The sequence below is a fragment of the Chenopodium quinoa genome, unplaced genomic scaffold, assembly GCF_001683475.1.
Source record: "Chenopodium quinoa cultivar QQ74 unplaced genomic scaffold, ASM168347v1, whole genome shotgun sequence".
Classification (NCBI taxonomy): domain Eukaryota; kingdom Viridiplantae; phylum Streptophyta; class Magnoliopsida; order Caryophyllales; family Amaranthaceae; genus Chenopodium; species Chenopodium quinoa.
In genome coordinates this window covers 867,491-891,912 of record NW_018743212.1, presented here as the reverse complement: position 1 = coordinate 891,912, position 24,422 = coordinate 867,491, and the positions used below count along the sequence as shown (strand labels likewise).

At 37.6% G+C, this 24,422-nt stretch overlaps 2 protein-coding genes across 2 annotated transcripts; both read left to right on the top strand.

The window, feature by feature from the left end:
* Nucleotides 1-331: 331 nt before the first annotated feature.
* On the top strand, nucleotides 332-4,876 carry LOC110734256. The gene is made up of 6 exons (XM_021914337.1): nucleotides 332-487; nucleotides 2,460-2,552; nucleotides 2,646-2,714; nucleotides 3,484-3,571; nucleotides 3,689-3,884; nucleotides 4,498-4,876. The coding sequence occupies exons 2-6, from the start codon at nucleotides 2,482-2,484 to the stop codon at nucleotides 4,647-4,649; spliced, it is 576 nt and encodes a 191-aa protein (XP_021770029.1). The 5' UTR covers nucleotides 332-487; nucleotides 2,460-2,481; the 3' UTR covers nucleotides 4,650-4,876.
* Nucleotides 4,877-18,284: 13,408 nt separating this feature from the next.
* On the top strand, nucleotides 18,285-22,739 carry LOC110734255. Its single transcript, XM_021914336.1, has 6 exons — nucleotides 18,285-18,431; nucleotides 20,404-20,496; nucleotides 20,588-20,656; nucleotides 21,431-21,518; nucleotides 21,635-21,827; nucleotides 22,442-22,739. The coding sequence occupies exons 2-6, from the start codon at nucleotides 20,426-20,428 to the stop codon at nucleotides 22,591-22,593; spliced, it is 573 nt and encodes a 190-aa protein (XP_021770028.1). The 5' UTR covers nucleotides 18,285-18,431; nucleotides 20,404-20,425; the 3' UTR covers nucleotides 22,594-22,739.
* Nucleotides 22,740-24,422: the final 1,683 nt, after the last annotated feature.

Here is a 24,422-nt window from a genome sequence, read left to right as displayed (position 1 = left end):
TTTTTTTTAAAAATTTTTTTTTTTATTTTTTTTTAAACCAATTACAATTGACACGTGTATATGGCGGGCCCCACTAACGATTTTCATCCAAAAATCCGTTAGTGGGTGGTGAAACCAAAATTTTGGGATTTTAAGTGGTGTTATAATAAAATTTCGAAATATTTTGGTGTTATAATCAAAATCGGGGGTTTTAATAGGTGTTATTTTCTAATTTGGCCTTATAATTATTGCAAGACAATATTTACCCAGCAGCAAGGTATGTCGACAGTGGCGGACCCACGTATGTCAACAGTGGTTTCGAAGACAACCTATTATTTTATTTTTTTTTGAAAAAAAAAAAAAAATAATCACGAATCACGCTTTCCTCTCTCTGTACTCCTTTATATCTATTTCTCGCTGTACTCCTTCCTCTCTCTCTCTCCTCCATTTAAGCGTCTCGAAATTCGGGCTTCTGAGCTTTCTCTCCTCCGTTGAAGCAGTCTCTAAGGTTAGATGCTTCTTTTTCTTTAATCATCTGATGTTCATTTTGACAATCTAGTCTTAATCGTGTGTTTAATTGTCAGTATATTCTCAATTTAGGGTTCTTCGAAGTTGGATAATTGAACTATTGTTATAGATAGTCGAAGAATTTAACGTAATTTTTGGAGTCTAGTTTGATAATTGAGTCAATTTTGGTTGCTAATTTGTGAATTGTAGTTTATTTATTTTATTTTATAGGAAAAACACAAATTCACAAATTCCGAGGGGTGGGGGGAATGGTTTCAGGGGTAGGGGTTTCGAGTCTACGGCGGTTTCGGGTCAGGGAAAGGGGTGGGGGTTTCGGGTGGGGAAAGGGATGGGAGTTTAGGGTGGTTTCGGGTTGGGGAATTCAAGTTTTGGGCGGTTTCGTTGGTGGGGCTGGGGCGGGGGGTCTATTGCGCTCATGTGGCTCTGGAAGGAGGGTGGTTTCGGTGGTGGTGCAGGCAGAGGCGGACCCACATGTAGAATTGCTCGACTTGGGGACCTTTGTTTTAATAACCTTGAGAGAACCCTTCTTGTATGATTTAGATTTGATTAGGAATTCCTTTTGTTCCTTTCCTCATAACTTGAGTTTCCCTTTGCACTCACTGGGTTATGTAAGTCATGTTGGATGAACTTGTAAAATGATAATGTTAGTGAAATAAACGAATGAACTTATGAGAAGTTTAGTGTTCTGGTATATCTCATCTGACTGCCTTCTTTGTAGAAGCAGGGGCCAGAAACATACCCAACTAAGACCTGAATATTAAGTAGCTCTTAATTGAGATAGTTGCTGGTGTGCTTTTGCTTGGAGTCTTATTGTAGAAGAAGCTCGATCAGAACCTAGCTTTATTTATGGTAAGAAGTTTCTAGTCTCTGATTGGATATGTAGGAGGGCAATGTTTACTTTAGCCCTGTACGATTACCTGAGACAAAATAACTTAATGTTTATTTTCTGGTTTAATTTGAGATGAGCGCTCCAGAGATTTGAAGATATTAAGAAAATAGAGTGGCATTTGTGTGAGGCCATGGGCACTAAGAAAGGAAAATTAATAACAATGTAGTGCCCGCTGAGTTCCTACTTTTGAGAAACTCACTAGCATTGACTCATTTCTAGAGCATCATTTATTACTTAGATTGGATTATTTTTCTGAGTTTTTGATTGTAAGTTGACATGAACTATAGCTTGCTGAATTGAGCTTCCTAATTAAATTATGAGCAGTCCTAGCATAAGATGTGTGTAAAGGGGTTATTTTTATAGTTTAATGGGTAGTTGATCGAGGATTGGTGATTGTTGATGATTGAATAGGGCCAATAGGGGTGAACTTTGTCTTGGTAGCATTGTTCAATGACTTATGCACAATTCTCCTGTGACTGTATGGGAGTGTCTTATAGAGTTCATTTAAATTACTTTAGTTCAAATGGTAATGGTTGCCATCCATAGAAAATGATGTTTATAGATATGAATGCTTCTGACTTTCTGAGCTTTGAGGTAGAATATATGCTGGTAACTTGGAGTTTTAAAGCACGAGATTTGTTTGAACAAACATTGACTAATTGTCATGAGACCATGTATACCGTACAAGGGAAGTAGATTTGCATTGACATAGACCCCGAAAAAGGTGTATTCAAGTTTGTGTTGATTGTTGAACACTTAGGTTGAGATCTTTCAGGGATTTGGTTTAGAGTTCAGGTTTTGTATAGTACAAGGTCGATGGACGATGATACAAGCTTTGACTATTTTTTGATATTATATGCGGTCGATGGACGATGATGGGACAACCTATTAATCAAATCCTGGATCCGCCACTGTATGTCAATGGCGGTCTTCTTCCTCGATTTATTATAGCGATTTTCTTATGATTTAGCTGCATAATTTGCTCAATTGAAATTGAGATTATCTTATCTTATTTTTTAAGAACGTTTAATCTGATTGCTTAATTTATTTTTTACGAGTTTAGGGTTTGTAATTCAATTCAATTAATGTGGATGAAGATGAATCCGAAGGATACACGGTCCAGGGCGCTGAAAAATCAGAAGAATACAGGGTCGAGGTTAATTTAATTTTTTTTGTTTAATTGAATTATTCTACCAGTAATAAAATCATCCAGTAATTTCGATTTTTATTTTTTTTTTTCTTGGGTCAGTCCAACTGAAGATGACGATGATTTTCGTGATGTAACTGATCCTTATCCTGGTGTACCAGAGGACTTTGTGTAAGTTATCTCGTTTATCATTAATTTGTTTTTTTGAGCTTATAATAAAGGACTTTAGTGGAGTAGCTCATAGCTTAGCAATGGCTGATTCTGTTCATGAGTAATAATGCTTCCCTCTTTGCTTCTTGCCAAAAAAAATAAAAAAATAAAGGACTTTAGTGGAGTAGCCATTCATTCATATAACCTTGCTTATCCCGATGATTGTTTCTGCCCTAACCTAACACGAACGCATCATGATTCATTCGTATAACCTTGCTTATCCGATGTTTGTTTCTTCCCTAACCTAACATTCGTATAACCCTGGTTATTCCCTAACCTAACGCAAACGCGTCATGATTCATTCCTATAACCTTGCTTATGCCGATGATTGTTTCTGCCCTAACCAAAAATAACGCGTCATGATTATCAAGTATTAAAATTTTGATACTAGGGATTTTACAAGGACAGGACAGGACTGGACTTCCCATATTCAAGTTACAACTATGTTAAGTGTTAACTCGTAACAAGTTCACAAAATATAATTTAAAGTTTATGTTAATTTGAAACTCTAATTTTGATTTAATTTCCTCTTTATATCAATGTGATTTATTTAACCTTTTTGTTTGGTTATACCCCTTATACGATATATTTGTCATACACGGATAGGATACACCTTCAAAGCTCTCAGATTATCACCTCTCTTATGATTATATTAAGTTTACGCTGATATTATGGGTACTAATGTTTCTCTGTTAATTCTGTACCTGTATATTTACTTCCTAATTTTAAGTTATCCGCAAAAGGACTACACAGAGGCCTATCGTCGTCAAAATCTTGAACTCTCCCAAATAGCACTGGAATTCTACAACAAGAGACATGTATGTAAATTCTTTCTATTACACGTACTTAGCTTAGCCTCCTTTTCTTCATGCTTCTAGTCTTTTTCTTGTGTCATCTATTTCATTCTTGTCAAAATTTCCATGTGTTATTTGCAGCGTACCAACTATGAACTTGTTGAGCCCATGGATTGCTCAGTTTTCAGCCATCCAATGTGGATGCATCTAAACTTCACGGCTAAGCTGAAATCCGCTCTTGATGGGGATGGCAATTCTTCCGCCAAGCTCTTCTTTGTGGAGTTTTATCATGTATCATGTCGCGGCTGGGCTGTCAATGCCTGTCGTATCCTTAAAGGTAAGAAGAAGCTTCTTTCTGCCCTCAAACTTCCGAATTTTTCCTGTTCAGCATCTTAGATTCTTAGGCTGTTGTAGGTTACATATTTGCTGATACCTGCAATATGATTGCAGCAATTGATTTTTTCTACTAGAAGGTGTGCAAGACGTCGTGTCAATTTGTGTTGATGGGTCTCATTTTAGATCGGGAAAGTGTAGCTTAAAAATCTGTTACCATCGCTAGTTAAGTATGTAAGATATTGATGGTGTTTGAGATCGTGCATCGTAATTGGCCTTCATTGCTCATGATATGCTTCTAGGTTTGTAGTTGGTGGGCAGGAGGGCTAACATGTGAACAAAATGAGATTCCGGACAAATAAAATCAATATTTTACAATGCCGCATCAATAGCATGTTTAATTTAAATTGAGAAAGTGCAGGTTGCAAATTTATTAGCCTCTAGTTGAGCATGTAAGATATTGGTTTATATCTGCTCTAGTTCTTGCTCTTATAATGTTTGCTAGCCTCTATGTCGTATCGTTAAATTTGAGATTTTTGGCCTTTATTCTTCAAATTACTAGTTATGTTTACATTTCGTTATGAACTTCATTTACGAAGTAAATTATTTGTCCACAGGTAAATCTGGCCACTGTGATTTTTGTCAACTTGATGAGTCACTTGACGAGTCACTTGGCACCATTAAGCATCCAACCCATGGATTTCATATGAAGCATTTGTCTGAGCCTTATGCTTTACGCTCTCGAGCTCGTGGTTCTACAGTCGGCTAGGATGTCAACTTGGCAGCCAAGTTTTGAATTCTGTAAACAATGGTTGCATGTTTTCAACCTGTTTGATGGCCCTAAAAACCATGTTATGTACTAAGCACTATAATTGCGAATCAAGTCATAAACATATTTTTTTTCTTTTTTTTGTAGATTGTCATTGGGCATTTTGTTTGTTGAATCTACTACAACTATGTTTATTACTCTATATATAATTTTTGAAAAATATATCATATTTTATACGGCTATTTCACCAAATGTCACTAAGTAATTTCAAAATTCACCAAATGTCATAATGTTTTCAAAATTCACCAAATGCCGCTGAGGTTTAGTACAATATCACCAAATGTCATTTTCGTTAATTGACCGTCAATGTTCGTTAGTTGACCCCACCACTTGCCACGTGTCACCTTCTAATTGGTCCGTTTTTTTAAAAAAAACTATTAAAAAATTAAAAAAAAAAAAAAAAAAAAAAACTAAAAACCCTTGAAACCACTCCACTACTCCAGCCACCACCCCTTCCACCACCCACTCCATACCGCCGAACCCCGAAACCGCACCGCCGGTGACCTGCACCCTCACCGGCAGGTGCGCTGGCGGCCGCCCAAGCAACCCCCCTCCCCTTCTCCTCCTCTTTCCTGACGCAAAACCCCTCCCCTCCTATTTCCAGTCGCGAAACCCCTTCGACAAAACCACTGTTTATCTCCTCTCTCTCCTCATTACCACTCCCTCAAACACACTAATTTGACAAAACTTGTAGAAGCTGTGATGAACATTAATGGCGAATTGCACAGGGCATTAAAACTTTATCATCAAATAACCTAATTTGGTAAATTTGGACTTTCAATCATTAATTCTTGGGATAAAAATTATCAATTGAAAAAAGGTTTCAATCAAAAACTATTACAGAGACATAAATTAAAGAAAATCTACCTAAATTAGAATCTAGAAAAGGAGAATTTGCCTCAAAGATTGGAGATACAAAGTACAATTAGGGATTTTGGGGGGTTATAAGGGCTGAATTCGACACTGGGCTTCTTGATTTGCTCTGATTTTTGTCCTATTGTTGGGCGGAAATGGTGGTTTTGTGGGCGTTGGGGTGGTCGGTGTTGAGCGTTGTGGTGTGAGTGGTGACTAGTGGTGAGAGGTAGCGATAGGCTGCTGTAATGGAGGTGCAATTATTGCGGGCTGGCGGATGAGTGGGGTTGTGGCTGTGATGCTAGCTGGAGTTGATTGCTGGTGGTGAGTGGAGGGGAGGGGTTTCGCGACGGGAAATAGGAGGGGAGGGGGAGGGCTTGCTTCGGCGGCCGCCGGTGAGGGTGCAGGTCGCCGGCGGCAGGGTTTCGGGGTTCGGCGGCAGGGAGCGGGTGGTGGAAGGGGTGGTGGCTGGGGTGGTTTCAAGGGTTTTCTGCATTTTTATTATTATTATTATTTTAATTTTTTTATTTTTTAAAAAAATATATATTTTTAAAACGGACCAATCAGAAGGTGACACGTGGCAAGTGGTGGGGTCAACTAACGGTCAACTAATGGAAATGGTATTTGGTGATATTGTACTAAATCTCAGTGTTATTTGGTGATTTTGAAAACATTAATGACATTTGGTGAATTTTGAAATTACTTAGCGGCATTTAGCGAAATAGCCGTATTTATATTATTTTATTCGGGCAAGTGTAGTTGGGAGAACCGCTTAAGATTTTGAGATAATTTGAATTTATAAGCACTTGACATAATTTCAAATCTTTTCTCAGCTTTATAATAATTGCAACTTGTTGGTAAAAAAAAACTTTAGACTTTTGCAATTTTTATGGAGCAGAGAAAGTGTAAAATGACTCGTTGGCACCTCATTTTTGCTCGATCAGTAGTGCAACTTTGTCAAAATTAGTGGAAGTTTTATTGGTGTCTGTCAAGCTTCCCGTTTGGCAATTGAAAAGTTGAAATGATCGCCATTGCTGTGAGGTGGTGTCTCAGGAGTTTGATTTATTGGTGGTGTTGTTGGTGCTGCCGTCTGGCATTTCAAAAACCAAAGTGGTCGTTTTTGCTTGTATAAGGTTAATTGATTTACTTTAAATTGATATTGATTACTCCGTATTTACTTTTCATATTCCCAATTCTCAGTTTTAGAATTTTGGCATTTTTCTTTCTTTCTTTCCTAATTTGTTTGATCGTGATATTTTCGAAATTGAATTTTGATCACTGTTTTGTTAGGGTTTTAATTTCGTGAAATTCGATTCTTTCCTTGTTTCCAGAGATACATCGTTGTTAATTTAGGTTTGTTTTAGGGAATCCGGATAAATAAGTGAGAGAATTTTTCTAAGTATCAAAGGATGAGATTCATAAGAAGGTCCTGTCATAGATATCAATTTATTGTTTATTTTTCGATTTTTAGATTGATTGAACTTTTGGTTGAGGTTTGTTCTTGTTGCTTTTGTTGTATTAATTGATGTCCTGCGGTGGTTCTGAATTTTGGTAGGACATAAGAAATTGAATTGAAAGAGAAGACGAAATTGTGTTTCAGGATAAGTATCATGCAATCATATAATTCGCCTCTTACCATCAGACATAAGATGACAGGGATGAACCCGAGAGACCAACTGCATCTTCATCTTTTCGTTGTTTCATTCAAGATCTCAAGACTCACTTTGTAGTTAGTTGTAGTTTCGATCTTTTGATTTTGTTAAGCCCTAATTATTTCCTCAGTTTATAATTTTAAATACTTCCTCTGTTTCAAAGTAGATGAATTACACGTATTTTGTAAAACACGGACTTTTAGACAAATTTTGGAGAGAGATAGAAAGAATATATTTACTAAAATGGAAAGTGATGCACCTAATTTGAAACTTCGTCATTTAGAAAATTATGCATCTAAAACGAAACAAAGAAAGTAGAAAAGGCATGTAACAATGTAAAATCATGTTATTAACTGAATTGACAAAAAGTCCCACATCGGTCAGATTCAAACAAAATACTATGTGATCTGTTAAGTTTTATTGTAATTCAACAACAAGAACTACTTAAGAATGTGGGAACAAAACCTAGATAAAGTATAATTCAAATCAAATTGTACAATAACCAAATACTAATTAAAGTATTATAAACCAAGCACCAAATTCATATTATTCAGAAATACAATAAAAAACACTAATGTGAAGAAAACTAAACTTGCCTTAACTCCAAGCCTTGAAAGATATGAACATGAGAATATTGATGACCGCTTGAGTCTCAATCCTTGATACTCTGTCTTAGGCGTGTACACACTTTCCTAAAGAGGTTAATTTCCCCCACAACGGTGCTTGGGTTCAATCCGGAAATCCTCTTTGAGATACAAAAGACAGCAATTCGTTCTTTGCACTAAGAACCGAAATAAAGATGACAAATTCACCAAGATTGGATTAATTTGAAAGAGTTTTTCTCACAAAAGTTTGCAAGAAATTTGAGAGAAAATGTGGAGAATACTTTTTGGAGAGATGAAGAATTAACTTCTGTATGTTTTCTTTCATGAAAATATGTCTTTTAATAAAAGACTCAACCGTCAGGAAAACCGCAAAACAGGGAGGCGCGGGCGCGCCACTTTTCAGCGCGGGCGCGCCACCCAAAATCTGCGAGATTCCACAAGAAGGCAGTGAGGGGCGCGGTTTAGGCGCGACCAGCAGCACGAGCGCTCCACCAGGACGCGCGGTCGCACCACCAGCCGCGCGGGCGCGCCAACCACACCCTTCCAAATTGCTGATTTCCAGAGAGGTGCGCGGTTTAGACGCGCTCTCTGCGCGGCCGCGCCTACGTTGTGCGGACGCTCATCATGGGCGCGAGTACGCAACCATCAACACTCTAAATATCCAACAATCCTCCCCCATTTAGAGTGTTCCTTTAAAACATTCTCCACTTCTAACAATTAAGCCACATCTAATGCATCAATGCCAATGTCCCTTCGGATTGAATTGACACCTAGTACAACACACTTAACGATGATCATATCCTATGATTTCCATACGGATTGAATCACACGGATATATCCAACCATTCGAAGGTGAAGTACACACAAGACAAATTGAATTAATCATCACTCGACACTTTTATACAGCCATGTGTCCGTATCTTTCATAAGTTCATAAAAGTCTATATGTCCATCTAGACTTCTTGAAGCGGCTAAACTTCGAACTCATATAGGTAGGTTCTCATATACGTAATAGTGCCCTTGTGATAAGACACCTTCATCTAGAGCTTCTCAACTCTAAATCTTTGAGAACTTTAAATAAACGATACCTTACACATCACAAGTAACATAACACTATGGGTCATCAAATATTGCTAACAAACAACAAAAATGCAATTCAACCACATTGAATCTAAGACTTGATGTTTCTTCAAGCGTCGGATTGGGTTTCACAAATTCGTGTTTTGGAAATAAACCCATTCCATTTGTAGCAAATATGATGGAATGCCTTGGCATTGCCTTTGTAAAGCAATCCGCCAAATTCAACTTTGTTGGAACATAGTCAAGACTTATGACCCCATCAATGATAAGCTCTTTCACTAGGCTATGCCTAAGTGAAATATGCCGAGACTTACCATTGTACACTTGACTATAAGCCTTTATCAACGCCGAATTGGAATCACAATGGATTGCCACCGGTGGCATTGGCTTAGGCAATAAAGGCAGCTCTATCATGAGATTCCTCAACCACTCAGCTTCCTTACTAGCTGAAGCAAGAGCAATAAACTCCGCTGCCATAGTGGAATCCGCAATGCAAGTTTGTTTCTTGGAAGACCATGAAATGGCACCTCCCCCAAACATGAATACCCAACCACTTACAGAAGAATCATCCTCGTTGTAAGTGATCCAACTTGCATCAGAATATCCTTCTAAAATTGAAGGAAATCCACTATAAATCAGACCATAGTCTAACGTACCCTTAAGGTACCTCAAGACCCTTCTTATTGCAAACTAATGCTGTACACCCGGGTTACTAGTAAATCTACTTAGTTTTCCCACATCCAATGCAATATACAGTCTTGTACTAGTCATGGCATGCATGAAGGATCCAATTATCCTTGAATATTCCAATTGGGAAACCGTTTTCCCCGAATTCTTAACCAATTTAACATTAGCTTCCATGGGGAAGTTCACGGGACACTTATCAAACATATTGAACCGTTTGATCATCTTCTCAATATAATGAGATTGACTTAGGATAAGTCTTCCATTGTCCCTAATAATCTTAATGCCCAAAATGACATCCGCATCCCCCAAATCCTTCATCTGAAAAGATGAGGATAAGAATTCCTTGGTCAATTCTACTTGTTGTAGACTTGTACCAAAGATAAGCATATCATCAACATATAGACAAATGATGACACCATGACCTTTGTCATCAAATTTGCTATAAATACACTTATCAGCTTGATTCACTTTGAATCTAAAAGACAAAATCGTGTCATCAAATTTCCGATGCCACTGTTTTGGTGCTTGTTTAAGTCCATACAATGACTTAACCAATTTGCACACCTTATCTTCTTGTCCTTCCAAAACAAACCCTTCGGGCTGTTTCATATACACTTCTTGCTCTAGATCTCCATAAAGGAATGTTCTTTTGACATCCATTTGATGAATCACTTAATTATATACCGAAGCCATTGCAATCAATAACCTTATGGAGGTAATTCTTGCAACCGGTGCTTAGGTATCGAAATAATCAACACCATGCTTTTGCCTAAAGCCTTGGATAACCAATCTGGCTTTAAATTTCACTATGGAGCCATCCGGTCTCCTTTTCCTAGTGAAAATCCACTTGCAACCAAGTGGTTTGCAACCGAAAGGTAAATCCTCTATGACCCAAGTATTATTTCCCATGATGGAATCCATCTCATCATTTATAGCTTCCTTCCAAAATGAACTATCTTGTGAAGTTATGGCCTCGCTATAAGTCTTTGGATCACTATCCACATTGAAACAATTTGGAATAGTAGAACTAAGGGCATCCCTAGAACCTTCAACTAAATAAATTATAAAGTCATCAAGAGGGTTCCTAGGTCTTTTTTGCCTAGTACTTCTCCTTACTTGAGGAGTTTCAACATTCTCATTATCGAATGTACTTTCATGAGTTTCAAGTTGATCATTCAACTCTACTATCTCCTTTATTGTTGTCACTGATTTGTAGATCTTTCGGTCTACTCATTGATGAAAATCGATTTTCATCAACAATTGCATCTCTTGACTCAATAACCGAATGAATCAATATATAGTCATTTTGTTCTATTACGAACCTATAGGTTTTGCTATGCTCAGCATAACCTATAAATATGCAATCCAAGCCCCTTTCACCGAGCTTCCTTTTCTTGTTGCCAGGCACTCTTACAATTGCCCTACAACCCCAAATCTTAAGATACTTCAAGTTTGGCTTTCTTTTGTACCAAAGTTCATAAGGAGTAGATTGTTTTCCCTTAGTGCGTGGGAACCCGGTTAAGAATGTGACAGGCTGTCAACATTGCTTCACCCCAAAACCCTTCCCTCAAACCAGAGTAAGATAACATGGAATTAACCATTTCTTCAAGAAATCTGTTTTTCCTTTCAGCTACACCATTTGATTGTGGTGCATAACCCGTTGTAGTCTCATGAATTATACCCAAAGATTGGAAATAAGCTGGATCATAATATTCGCCTCCCTTATCAGTTCTAATTCTCTTAATTAATGATTCTACTTGCAGTTCTACTTCCCTTTTATTAATATCAAACTTTGTTAAAGCTTCATCTTTGGAATGCAAAAGATACATATAACAAAACCTAGAATAATGATATATAAATGTAATCATGTATCTTTTGTTCCCCAAAGAAGGAGTACTATGAAAATCACACAAGTCACTATGGATTAGTTCTAAAATATTAGAATTTCTCTCAACTCTCTTAAAGGAGTTCTAGTGATCTTGTTCAACATGCAAGTAGAACATTTATTAGGAGAAATATCACAAGAAGGAATCAATTCTTGCTTTGACATAAAAAGCATTTTATTATAGTTCACATGTCCCAACCTTGAATGCCATAAATCAAACAAATTCAAATCAACTTGATTAACATTGTCAACAACATTCAAACACATATCATCCATAACACAACTCTCTCTCAATGAGAGTTTAAACAAACCATTATCCAAATAACGACCTATCACTACTAGAAATAGGTCGTTTTCCGACGGAATCGTTCCGACGGACCTAAATTCCGTCGGAAAATTTGAACTTTCCGACGGAATTAGGGTTTGTCAGAAAATTCCGTCGGAAAAGGTACGTTACGACGGAAAATCCGTCGGAATTTTTGCGACGGAAATTAATTCCCTCGGAACTATAGGCTTTCGACGGAATATTCCGTCGGAAAGTTAAATTTCCGGCGAAATTAAAATCCGTCGAAAATTTCCGACGGAATATTCCCTCGGAAGTCCAAAATATTCCGACGGATTAATATTCCGTCGGAAATTTCCGACGGAAAACCCTAAAACACTAAACCCTACGTTTTATGAGAGCCGCCACCCCCTGATTTCCCCCTTTCTCTCCTTCTTTTCCCTTTCTCTCTCCTCTCCTCTAAAACTTCTCTGATCTCTCCTCTCACTCTCTCCTTCCATGTTCTCTTCTCCGCCCTTTCACTCATCTCCTCTTCGATTTCTTCTCCCCTTTCACTCTCCTCTTCGATTTCTTCTCCCCTTTCACTCTCCTCTTCGATTTCTTCTCCCCTTTTATTCTCTCAATCCTCCTTTCCATCAACAACAACAACGACTGTCAACAACAACAACGACTGTCAATAACCAATAACAACGTCGACAACCACCACCAACGTCAACCACCACCGCCAAAGCCAACATCAACAACCAACAACGGCGCAATAACCAACAATTTTATGTAATTGTAATGTTAATTTATAATTTTTATTAGATAATTATTGTATATTTATATATTTCCTTTAAATTTTTGTTGTTTAATTATTGTTTTTTTTTTAAAAAATTTTGTATGAAATTCTGATTACATATGTAGGTCTACTGGTTTTAATGTTTTTTGTGTGGTATTTTTCGATTTTGTTGTGTTAATTTTCGTATTTTTGGGCTAATTTCTATTTTTTGGGGGTTAATTTTCGATTTTTCGAGTTTTTTTGGTGTGGTGGTGTCAGTGGGATAGGGGTTAGGGTTGGTGTCGGTGTCCCTTTCATCCTCTCATTTTTTTCTGAATTTTTTAGTTTGTTTTCTATGTGGGTGTGCAGTGGTGGACGGTGGTTCTGGGTTAGGTTTAGTGGGTCTGGGTGGGGTGGGGTTAGGTGTCTAGGTGTGGGAAAATGGGTTGGGGACGTGGTGGGTGGTGTGGGCTGGTGGCGGGGGTGGATCTGGGTGGGGAAAATGGTGCCTTTTTTTATTTACTTTTTCGACGGTATGTTCTGTTAGACTATACCGCCTCCGACGGAAATTTCCATCGGAACCTTGCGACGACAGAACATAATCCGTTGGAAATTCCGTCGGAATAGACCTTTCCGACGGAATATCGCGAAATTCCTACAAAGTGTATTCCGAGGGTGCTTTCCGACGGAATTTCAGGGTTTTTCGACGGATTTTTTCTGTCGTTGATTGACTGTTTTCTAGTAGTGTATGAATGTTACACCCCTAGTAATTATGCATCTATTAGCTTCAAATACAAGCTTATAGCCAAGACTATTCAGGGTAGGCCCAGATACAAGATTCCTACTTATTTCCGGAGCATACAAAACATTCCTAAGAATAATTGCAGTCCCCGAACTAAACACAAGCTCAACTTGTCCTCTTCCAAGAACCTTGATGGTAGAATTGTTCCCCATAAAGAGGTCTTCTCGATCAACAACCTTTTGAAAGGTTTTGAACCAATGTTTACTCTTGCACACATGCCTTGAAGCCCCCGAATCAATCCACCATGAGTCATCATCTGGCACCATAAAAATGTTAGGATCCGTTGCATTTAAATCCAAACCGGAATTAAATTCAACCTCATGAATTGGATTACCTTTGGTGGGTGGGTCTTTGCTTTAGTTAGCACGGCCCTCCTTGGCTTTCTCCATTCTTTTCTTGAAAGAATAACAGTCCTTCTTGTGGTGTCCAACTTTACCGCATTCCCAACAAGCAAATTTGTTATTGTTTGCTTGCTTTTTTGACTTTCCTTTGGAAGAATTATTATTCTTCCTTTTACCACTAGTAGATGCACTAGCTCTTCCTTCATCTACCATGTTAACGGTAGATGTGCTAGGATTTCCATCCTTTGCACCTTCCATGGCACGAATCCCTTCTTCAATTTGAAGATGGGTGGACAAACCGTACAATGTCATGTCCTCCTTTTTATGCTTTAAATCATGCTTAACATTCTTCCAATTAGGGGTAACTTATCAATAATACTTGAAACAACAAACAATTCATTCATGGTTATTCCATAATGTTCCAAGCTACCATAGATACGTTGCAATTCATGAAATTAGTCCATTATGGACCAACCATCAACAAATTTAAAATTATTAAAATTACTTACTAAAAACTTCAATTCTTGCTTGATGCATATTCCGCCATGTACTTGCCCTCTAAGGACTCCCAAAGCTCCTTAGCCGACTTAACATTTTGGTAGACGTCAAACAAGTCATCCTCCATACCATTCAAGATATGACCACGACAAATAAAATCATCGTTGTCCCATTTCGACCTTTCCCGAACATTCTCCAAGGATTCATTCTCATGTTCACCAGGCCTTGGAGTACTTATGACATAGGCTACATTCAAAGATGTAAGAAGAAAATACATCTTTTTCTTCCATCTTCGAAACTCCACACCGTCAAACTTTTTAAGTTTAACAAAATTTGTGGTCAATTCTTTCACACTAGACATGCTTGATAAAATTCTAAAAAATTAACCTCTTCATATTGTTAAGTTGTACAGTAATTCAACAACAAGAACTACTTAAGAATGTGGGAACAAAACCTAGATAAAGTATATTTCAAATCAAATTGTACAATAACCAAATACTAATTAAAGTATTACAAACCAAGCACCAAAATCAAATTATTCAGAAATTACAATAAAAAACACTAATGTGAAGAAAACTAAACATGTCTCAACTCCAAGCCTTGAAAGATGAACATGAACATGAGAATATTGATGATCGCTTGAGTCTCAATCCTTGATACTCTGTCTTAGGCGTGTACACACTTTCCTAAAGAGGTTAATTTCCCCCACAACGGTGCTTGGGTTCAATCCAGAAATCCTCTTTGAGATACAAACGACAGCAATTCGTTTTTTGCACTAAGAATCAAAATAAAGATGACAAATTCACCAAGATTGGATTAATTGAAAGAGTTTTTCTCACAAAAGTTTGCAAGAAATTTGAGAGAAAATGTGGAAAATACTTTTTGGAGAGATGAAGAATTAACTTCTGTATGTTTTCTTTCACGAAAATATGTCTTTTAATAAAAGACTCAACCGTCAGGAAAAACCGCAAAATAGGGAGGCGCGGGCACGACACAAGAGGCGCGGGCGCGCCACCCAAAATCTGCGAGATTCCACAAGAAGGCAGTGAGGGGCGCGGTTTAGGCGTGACCAGCAACGCGGGCGCTCCACCAGGACACGCGGTCGCGCAACCAGCCGCGCGGGCGCGCCAACCACACCCTTCCAAATTGCTGATTTCCAGAGAGGTGCGCGGTTTAGGCGCGCTCTCTACGCGGCCGTGCCTACCTTGCGCAGGCGCTCATCATGGGCGCGAGCGCGCAACCATCAACACTCTAAATATCCAACATGATCAACCAAGACAAGCAGACAATAGGATACGACCTTACTTGAATAAGATCTATTCTATAGGATCGTACCTATGTAACCTTGAGTTCTAAGAAGACAGAAAACCAAGTCTGGTGGATGAATTATGATCGTTCGATCAAAGTGTGATTAACGGCAACCACTGATCTTCGAATCATTGGTGCAGTAGAGGACCGTTCTCCAGTTCCTTGTATGATTTATCCAATGTATATATATCTATATTCATTTCTTTTGGGTAACAAAAATGGAGTTTCAAATGGTTTGAAACGAACAATAGCATCATATAGAAGAATTTAAGAACGCCTAAATCCTTCACATAGAAGCATTTGCACAAATATGCTTTGAAACGAACAATAGCTTCATGAGAAGAACTTGCAATAATCAAGTCGTCCACATAGACAAGCACATGCAATGAGACACCACCCTGAACATAACTGGATAGAGAAAAATCAGCATAAGATGGTTTAAAACCAAAGTGTCGCAAAACGCTTGACAGCTTAGCGAACCATTGACGCGGAGCCTGTTTCAAACCATAAAGAGACTTTCTCAACTTGCAAACTTTCCTCAGAACGGGAGTACCATAGCCCGACAGAAAATGCATATAAACCTCCTCATCCAAATTACCTTGAAGAAAAGCATTATGAACATTCATCTGATGCAATTCCCAATTAAAAGAAACAACAACAGGAAGAAAAATACGTACCGTACCCATCTTAACAACAGGAGCAAATGTTTCATTATACTCAACACCTTCAACTTGTCGATTGCCATGAACAACTAAACGCGCATTCAAACGCTCCACTTTAAACTTGTCGGTATATTTTATTTTATATACTTAACCACTGCCAATCGCTTTCTTGCTGGGAGGAAGATCCTCAACGGTCTACAAACCATCTCGCTCTAAGGCATCAATCTCATCTTGCACCGCCTTGCGCCAACCAACACATTTAACCGCCTCTTTAAATAAAGACGGTTCCTTTCCCTTCGTAATTGCCATCAAAAAACACCTATGTCTCAAAGAAAAATTATTATATTCAACATGACAAGCTATGGGAAAGGCTTACCTAGAGAACGAGATTGTGAAGGGGCGATAGTTAACGAAGAAGCGGGGTTTATATTTTCCATAATGTATGTGTTTGTGACATAATGACGCATCCACGAAGGTGGACGTTTCTCACGTTGACCACGACCAAAATTTTCCGTCGAACTCCCACTCAAATTCAAAGGAGTAAACGAATTATTTTCATCAGAAATAATTTGCTCTGTTATCGTACCCGAATTGGAAACCGCATTCGAATAACCACACGCAAGAAACAACCCACACAATGCACTTGCCCACAAGCACCCGCCTAGCATACAACAGACAACAACGCACCTCAAGCACGCAAACCAAACACCACGGCGCACCACACACCGAACCTCGACCAATCGAGTGCAACACACACCACACTTGTAAATAAATGTAGCAGAAATTAGGGAATAGAAACCCTAATTTCGACTACACCCAATTATATGGAAAATTTTTTAAAAAAATAAAAAATTAAGCCCTAATCTCACAAATTTGCAGAAAAATAAAGAAGAAAAATTACGAATGTGAGAAACAAACCAGGATCGAAAAAAAATCTCTAGTAATTACAGAGGTTGTGATACCATGTTAAACTCAAGAATATTAGGAGAAAATGGCCTAACCTTGTATTGATGATCACAAAGACATATATAGTACAATACATTAGGAAACCTAACTTGCCTAAAACTCCTAAAGGATATACATCCAAATATGCAATATTATCAACATAATATCAACATAACTAAACCAATATCTAATACATGCGGGTATTAACCACTTGGTCTTTTCTTATGTTGTAGACTAATTTTTTTCAAGGATTTCAAGACTGGTTCGCTTATTATCAGTAATTGTACTCAACTTTGGAGCTTCAAACTAGTAAATTTTATCCTTTTCTCTTGTAGTTTTTTTATTTCTTACATAATTAAAGTTAATTTATCTTTCTTGATCTTTATTACTTTTTGTTGCATTTTAATTTTATCCACAACATATCACTTTTCCCCAATTATTTAACAAATTAGAACCCTAAATTATATTGAGCAATGGGAAGGGGTTTGGTGACCAAGAAAAGGATAAAAAAAGTTGGATGGGGAAAAAGGAGGAAATGTCGAAAGTTAAGAAAACAAGTCATTGCACAATTCGTATAAAAGAATGACAATAGAAAATCAAAATAAATTTAATTTAATCAGGGTAAGAGTTTAAATTTATTACCAATATCAACACAATACAATAATCAATGAAGCAAAAATAAAAACATAATGTGTTATCCATAAAGCAAACATAACAAATTACATAATTGTAAAATAACCAATACAATAGTTCAACAACATTATAATTATTGCAAGAGAATTTATTTTCCACCCTTTGAAATTTATAATTAATTACATCTAGTACCTTCGTTTTATATTATTAGCAACGTTAGAATTTTTATATCTCATAAATAATATGAAACGTAATTATTTTCAATTGAATTTGAATAGTTTAGATGGGCTACTAAGAAAGTCTAATCTATATCAACAGTAAGAAGCATCAGAAGCCCAAATGTTTAAGGCCCATACAATATCTATGAGTTACTCCGCTTACTTGTATGAGTGTATGACAAAGGAAAAAGATGTACAATACGGCTTATATAAGATGAGAGCAAATTGGGAAAAAAGCGAAACAACAAACCCAAAAGCAGGGTATGTCAACAGTGGCGGACCCACGTGTAGTAATAGTGGGTCCCAGGACAATCTATTATTTTATTAAAAAAATATGAAAAAAAATAAAACTAATTTTTTTTCACGAATCACGCTTTCCTCTCTCTGGTACTCCTTTATATCTATTTCTCGCTGTACTCCTTCCTCTCTCTCTCCTCCATTTAAGCGTACTCGAAATTCTCCATTGAAGGGGCTTCTGAGCTTTCTCTCCTCCATTGAAGCAGTCTCTAAGGTTAGATGCTTCTTTTTCTTTAATCATCTAATATTAATTTTGACAATCTAGTCTTAATCGTGTGTTTAATTGTCAGTATATTCTCAATTTAGGGTTCTTCGAAGTTGGATAATTGAACTATTGTTATAGATAGCCGAAGAATTTAACGTAATTTTTGGAGTCTAGTTTGATAATTGAGTCAATTTTGGTTGCTAATTTGTGAATTGTAGTTTATTTATTTTATTTTATAGGAAAAACACAAATTCACAAATTCCGAGGGGTGGGGGGAATGGTTTCAGGGGTAGGGGTTTCGAGTCTACGGCGGTTTCGGGTCAGGGAAAGGGGTGGGGGTTTCGGGTGGGGAAAGGGATGGGAGTTTAGGGTGGTTTCGGGTTGGGGAATTCAAGTTTCGGGCGGTTTCGTTGGTGGGGCTGGGGCGGGGGGTCTGTTGCGCTCATGTGGCTCTGGAAGGAGGGTGGTTTCGGTGGTGGTGCAGGCAGAGGCGGACCCACATGTAGAATTGCTCGACTTGGGGACCTTTGTTTTAATAACCTTGAGAGAACCCTTCTTGTATGATTTAGATTTGATTAGGAATTCCTTTTGTTCCTTTCCTCATAACTTGAGTTTCCCTTTGCACTCACTGGGTTATGTAAGTCATGTTGGATGAACTTGTAAAATGATAATGTTAGTGAAATAAACGAATGAACTTATGAGAAGTTTAGTGTTCTGGTATATCTCATCTGACTGCCTTCTTTGTAGAAGCAGGGGCCAGAAACATACCCAACTAAGACCTGAATATTAAGTAGCTCTTAATTGAGATAGTTGCAGGTGTGCTTTTGCTTGGAGTCTTATTGTAGAAGAAGCTCGATCAGAACCTAGCTTTATTTATGGTAAGAAGTTTCTAGTCTCTGATTGGATATGTAGGAGGGCAATGTTTACTTTAGCCCTGTACGATTACCTGAGACAAAATAACTTAATGTTTATTTTCTGGTTTAATTTGAGATGAGCGCTCCAGATATTTGAAGATATTAAGAAATAGAGTGGCATTTGTGTGAGGCCATGGGCACTAAGAAAGGCAAATTAATAACAATGTAGTGCCCGCTGAGTTCCTACTTTTGAGAAACTCACTAGCATTGACTCATTTCTAGAGCATCATTTATTACTTAGATTGGATTATTTTTCTGAGTTTTTGATTGTAAGTTGACATGAACTATAGCTTGCTGAATTGAGCTTCCTAATTAAATTATGACCAGTCCTAGCATAAGATGTGTGTAAAGGGGTTATTTTTATAGCTTAATGGGTAGTTGATCAAGGATTGGTGACTGTTGATGATTGAATAGGGCCAATAGGGGTGAACTTTGTCTTGGTAGCATTGTTCAATGACTTATGCACAATTCTCATGTGACTGTATGGGAGTGTCTTATAGAGTTCATTTAAATTACTTTAGTTCAAATGGTAATGGTTGCCATCCATAGAAAATGATGTTTATAGATATGAATGCTTCTGACTTTCTAAGCTTTGAGGTAGAATATATGCTGGTAACTTGGAGTTTTAAAGCACGAGATTTGTTTGAACAAACATTGACTAATTGTCATGAGACCATGTATACCGTACAAGGGAAGTAGATTTGCATTGACATAGACCCCGAAAAAGGTGTATTCAAGTTTGTGTTGATTGTTGAACACTTAGGTTGAGATCTTTCAGGGATTTGGTTTAGAGTTCAGGTTTTGTATAGTACAAGGTCGATGGACGATGATACAAGCTTTGACTATTTTTTGATATTATATGCGGTCGATGGACGATGATGGGACAACCTATTAATCAAATCCTGGATCCGCCACTGTATGTCAATGGCGGTCTTCTTCCTCGATTTATTATAGCGATTTTCTTATGATTTAGCTGCATAATTTGCTCAATTGAAATTGAGATTATCTTATCTTATTTTTTAAGAACGGTTTAATCTGATTGCTTAATTTATTTTTTACGAGTTTAGGGTTTGTAATTCAATTCAATTAATGAGGATGAAGATGAATCAGAAGGATACACGGTCCAGGGCGCTGAAAAATCAGAAGAATACAGGGTCGAGGTTAATTTAATTTTTTTTGTTTAATTGAATTATTCTACCAGTAATAAAATCATCCAGTAATTTCGATTTTTATTTTTTTTTCTTGGGTCAGTCCAACTGAAGACGACGATGATTTTCGTGATGTAACTGATCCTTATCCTGGTGTACCAGAGGACTTTGTGTAAGTTATCTCGTTTATCATTAATTTGTTTTTTTGAGCTTATAATAAAGGACTTTAGTGGAGTAGCTCATAGCTTAGCAATGGCTGATTCTGTTCATGAGTAATAATGCTTCCCTCTTTGCTTCTTGTTAAAAAAAATAAATAAATAAAGGACTTTAGTGGAGTAGCCATTCATTCATATAACCTTGCTTATCCCGATGATTGTTTCTGCCCTAACCTAACACGAACGCATCATGATTCATTCGTATAACCTTGCTTATCCGATGTTTGTTTCTTCCCTAACCTAACATTCGTATAACCCTGCTTATTCCCTAACCTAACGCAAACGCATCATGATTCATTCCTATAACCTTGCTTATGCTGATGACTGTTTCTGCCCTAACCAAAAATAACGCGTCATGATTATCAAGTATTAAAATTTTGATACTAGGGATTTTACAAGTAAGGACAGGACAGGACTGGACTTCCCATATTCAAGTTACAACTATGTTAAGTGTTAACTCGTAACAAGTTCACATAGTATAATTTAAAATTTATGTTAATTAGAAACTTTAATTTTGATTTCATTTCCTCTTTTATATCAATGTGAGTTATTTAACCTTTTTGTTTGGTTATACCCCTTATACGATATATTTGTCATACACGGATAGGATACACCTTCAAAGCTCTCAGATTATCACCTCTCTTATGATTATATTAAGTTTACGCTAATATTATGGGTACTAATGTTTCTCTGTTAATTCTGTACCTGTATATTTACTTCCTAATTTTAAGTTATCCGCAAAAGGACTACACAGAGGCCTATCGTCGTCAAAATCTTGAACTCTCCCAAATAGCACTGGAATACTACAACAAGAGACATGTATGTAAATTCTTTCTATTACACGTACTTAGCTTAGCCTCCTTTTCATCATGCTTCTAGTTTTTTCTTGTGTCATCTATTTCATTCTTGTCAAAATTTCCATGTGTTATTTGCAGCGTACCAACTATGAACTTGTTGAGCCCATGGATTGCTCAGTTTTCGGCCCTCCAATGTGGATGCATCTAAACTTCACGGCTAAGCTGAAATCCGCTCGTGATGGGGATGTCAATTCTTCCGCCAAGCTCTTCTTTGTGGAGTTTTATCATGAACCAGGTCGCTGGGTTGTCAATGCCTGTCGTATCCTTAAAGGTAAGAAGAAGCTTCTCTCTGCCCTCAAACTTCCGAATTTTTCCTGTTCAGCATCTTAGATTCTTAGGCTGTTGTAGGTTACATATTTGCTGATACCTGCAATATGATTGCAGCAATTGATTTTTTCTACTAGTGGATGTGCAAGACGTCGTGTCAATTTGTGTTGACGGGTCTCATTTTAGATCGGGAAAGTGTAGCTTAAAAATCTGTTACCATCGCTAGTTAAGTATGTAAGATATTGATTGTGTTTGAGATCGTGCATCGTAATTGGCCTTCATTGCTCATGATATGCTTCTAGGTTTGTAGTTGGTGGGCAAGAGGGCTAACATGTGAACAAAATGAGATTCCGGACAAATAAAATTAATATTTTACAATGCCGCATCAATATCATGTTTAATTTTAAATCGAGAAAGTGCAGGTTGCAAATTTATTAGCCTCTAGTTGAGCATGTAAGATATTGGTTTATATCTGCTCTAATTCTTGCTCTTATAATGTTTGCTAGCCTCTATGTCGTATCGTTAAATTTGAGATTTTTGGCCTTTATTCTTCAAATTACTAGTTATGTTTACATTTCGTTATGAACTTCATTTACGAAGTAAATTATTTGTCCACAGGTAAATCTAGCCACTGTGATTTTTGTCAACTTGATGAGTCACTTGACGAGTCACTTGGCACCATTAAGCATCCAACCCATGGATTTCATATGAAGCATTTGTCTGAGCCTTATGCTTTACGCTCTCGAGCTCGTGGTTCTACAGTCGGCTAGGATGTCAACTTGGCAGCCAAGTTTTGAATTCTGTAAACAATGGTTGCATGTTTTCAACCTGTTTGATGGCCCTAAAAACCATGTTATGTACTAAGCACTATAATTGCGAATCAAGTCATAAACATATTTTTTTTCTTTTTTTTGTAGATTGTCATTGGGAATTTTGTTTGTTGAATCTACTACAACTATGTTTATTACTTTATATATAATTTTTGAAAATTATATCATATTTTATACGGCTATTTCACCAAATGCCACCAACTAATTTCAAAATTCACCAAATGCCATCAATGTTTTCAAAATTTACCAAATGCCGCTGAGGTTTAGTACAATATCACCAAATGTCATTTTCGTTAATTGACTGTCAGTGTCCGTTAGTTGATCCCACCACTTGTCACGTGTCACCTTCTGATTAGCCCGTTTTAAAAAAATTAAAAAACTATTAAAAAAAAAAAAATTAAAAACCCTTGAAGCCACCCCACTACTCCAGCCACCACCCACTCCCTACTGCCAAACACTGACCGTGCCACCGGCGACCTGCACCCTCACCGACAGGCGCGCCGGCGGCCGCCGAAGCAACCCCCCTCCCCTTCTCCTCCTCTTTCCCGACGCGAAACCCCCTCCTTTTTCCCGTTGCGAAACCCCTTCGACAAAACCACTGTTCATCTCCTCTCTCTCCTCATGACCACTCCCTCAACCACACTAATTTGACAAAACTTGCAGAAGCTGTGATGAACATTAATGGCAAATTACATAGGTCATTAAAACTTTATCATCAAATAACCTAATTTGGTAAGTTTGGACTTTCAATCATTAATTTTTGGGATAAAAATTATCAATTGAAAAAAGGTTTCAATCGAAAACAATTACATAGACATAAATTAAAGAAAATCTACCTAAATTAGAATCTAGAAAAGGAGAATTTGCCTCAAAGATTGGAGATACAAAGTACAATTAGGGATTTTGGGGGGTTATAAGGGCCGAATTCGACACTGGGCTTCTTGCTTTGCTCTGATTTTTGTCCTATTGTTGGGCGGCAATGGTGGTTTTGTGGCCATTGGGGTGGTCGGTGTTGAGCGTTGTGGTGCGAGTGGTGAGTAGTGGTGAGAGGTAGCGATAGGCTGCTGTAATGGAGGTGCAATTATAGCGGGCTGGCAGATGAGTGGGGTTGTGGCTGTGATGCGAGCTGAAGTTGATTACTGGTGGTGAGTGGAGGGGAGGGGTTTCGCGACGGGAAAGAGGAGGGGAGGGGGGGGCTTGCTTCGGCGGCCGCCGGCGCGCCTGCCGGTGAGGGTGCAGGTTGCCGGCAGCAGGGTTTCGGGGTTCGACGGCAGGGAGCGGGTGGTGGCTGGGGTGGTTTCAAGGGTTTTTTGTTTTTTTTTTATTATTATTTTAATTTTTTTTATTTTTAAAAAAATATTAATTTTTAAAACGGGCAAATCAGAAGGTGACACGTGGCAAGTAGTGGGGTCAACTAACGGTCAACTAACGGACACTGACGGTCAATTAACGGAAATGACATTTGGTGATATTGTACTAAATCTCAGTGTTATTTGGTGATTTTGAAAACATTGATTGCATTTGATGAATTTTGAAATTACTTAGTGGCATTTAGTGAAATAGCCGTATTTTATATTATTGTATTCGGGCAGGTGTAGTTGGGAGAACCGCTTAAGATTTTGAGATAATTTGAATTTATAAGCATTTGACATAATTTCAAATCTTTTCTCGGTTTTATAATAATTGCAACTTTTTGGTAAAAAAACTTTAGACTTTTGCAATTTTTATGGAGCAAAGAAAGTGTAAAATGACTCGTTGGCACCTCATTT

Coding starts and splice junctions, on each gene's coding strand:
- LOC110734256 (XM_021914337.1), top strand. CDS start 2,482: ATGTGGATGAAGATGAATCCGAAGGATACACGGTCCAGGGCGCTGAAA. Junction 3,572..3,688: donor AATTCTACAACAAGAGACAT/GTATGTAAATTC, acceptor TGTTATTTGCAG/CGTACCAACTATGAACTTGT. Junction 3,885..4,497: donor TGCCTGTCGTATCCTTAAAG/GTAAGAAGAAGC, acceptor ATTTGTCCACAG/GTAAATCTGGCCACTGTGAT.
- LOC110734255 (XM_021914336.1), top strand. CDS start 20,426: ATGAGGATGAAGATGAATCAGAAGGATACACGGTCCAGGGCGCTGAAA. Junction 21,519..21,634: donor AATACTACAACAAGAGACAT/GTATGTAAATTC, acceptor TGTTATTTGCAG/CGTACCAACTATGAACTTGT. Junction 21,828..22,441: donor TGCCTGTCGTATCCTTAAAG/GTAAGAAGAAGC, acceptor ATTTGTCCACAG/GTAAATCTAGCCACTGTGAT.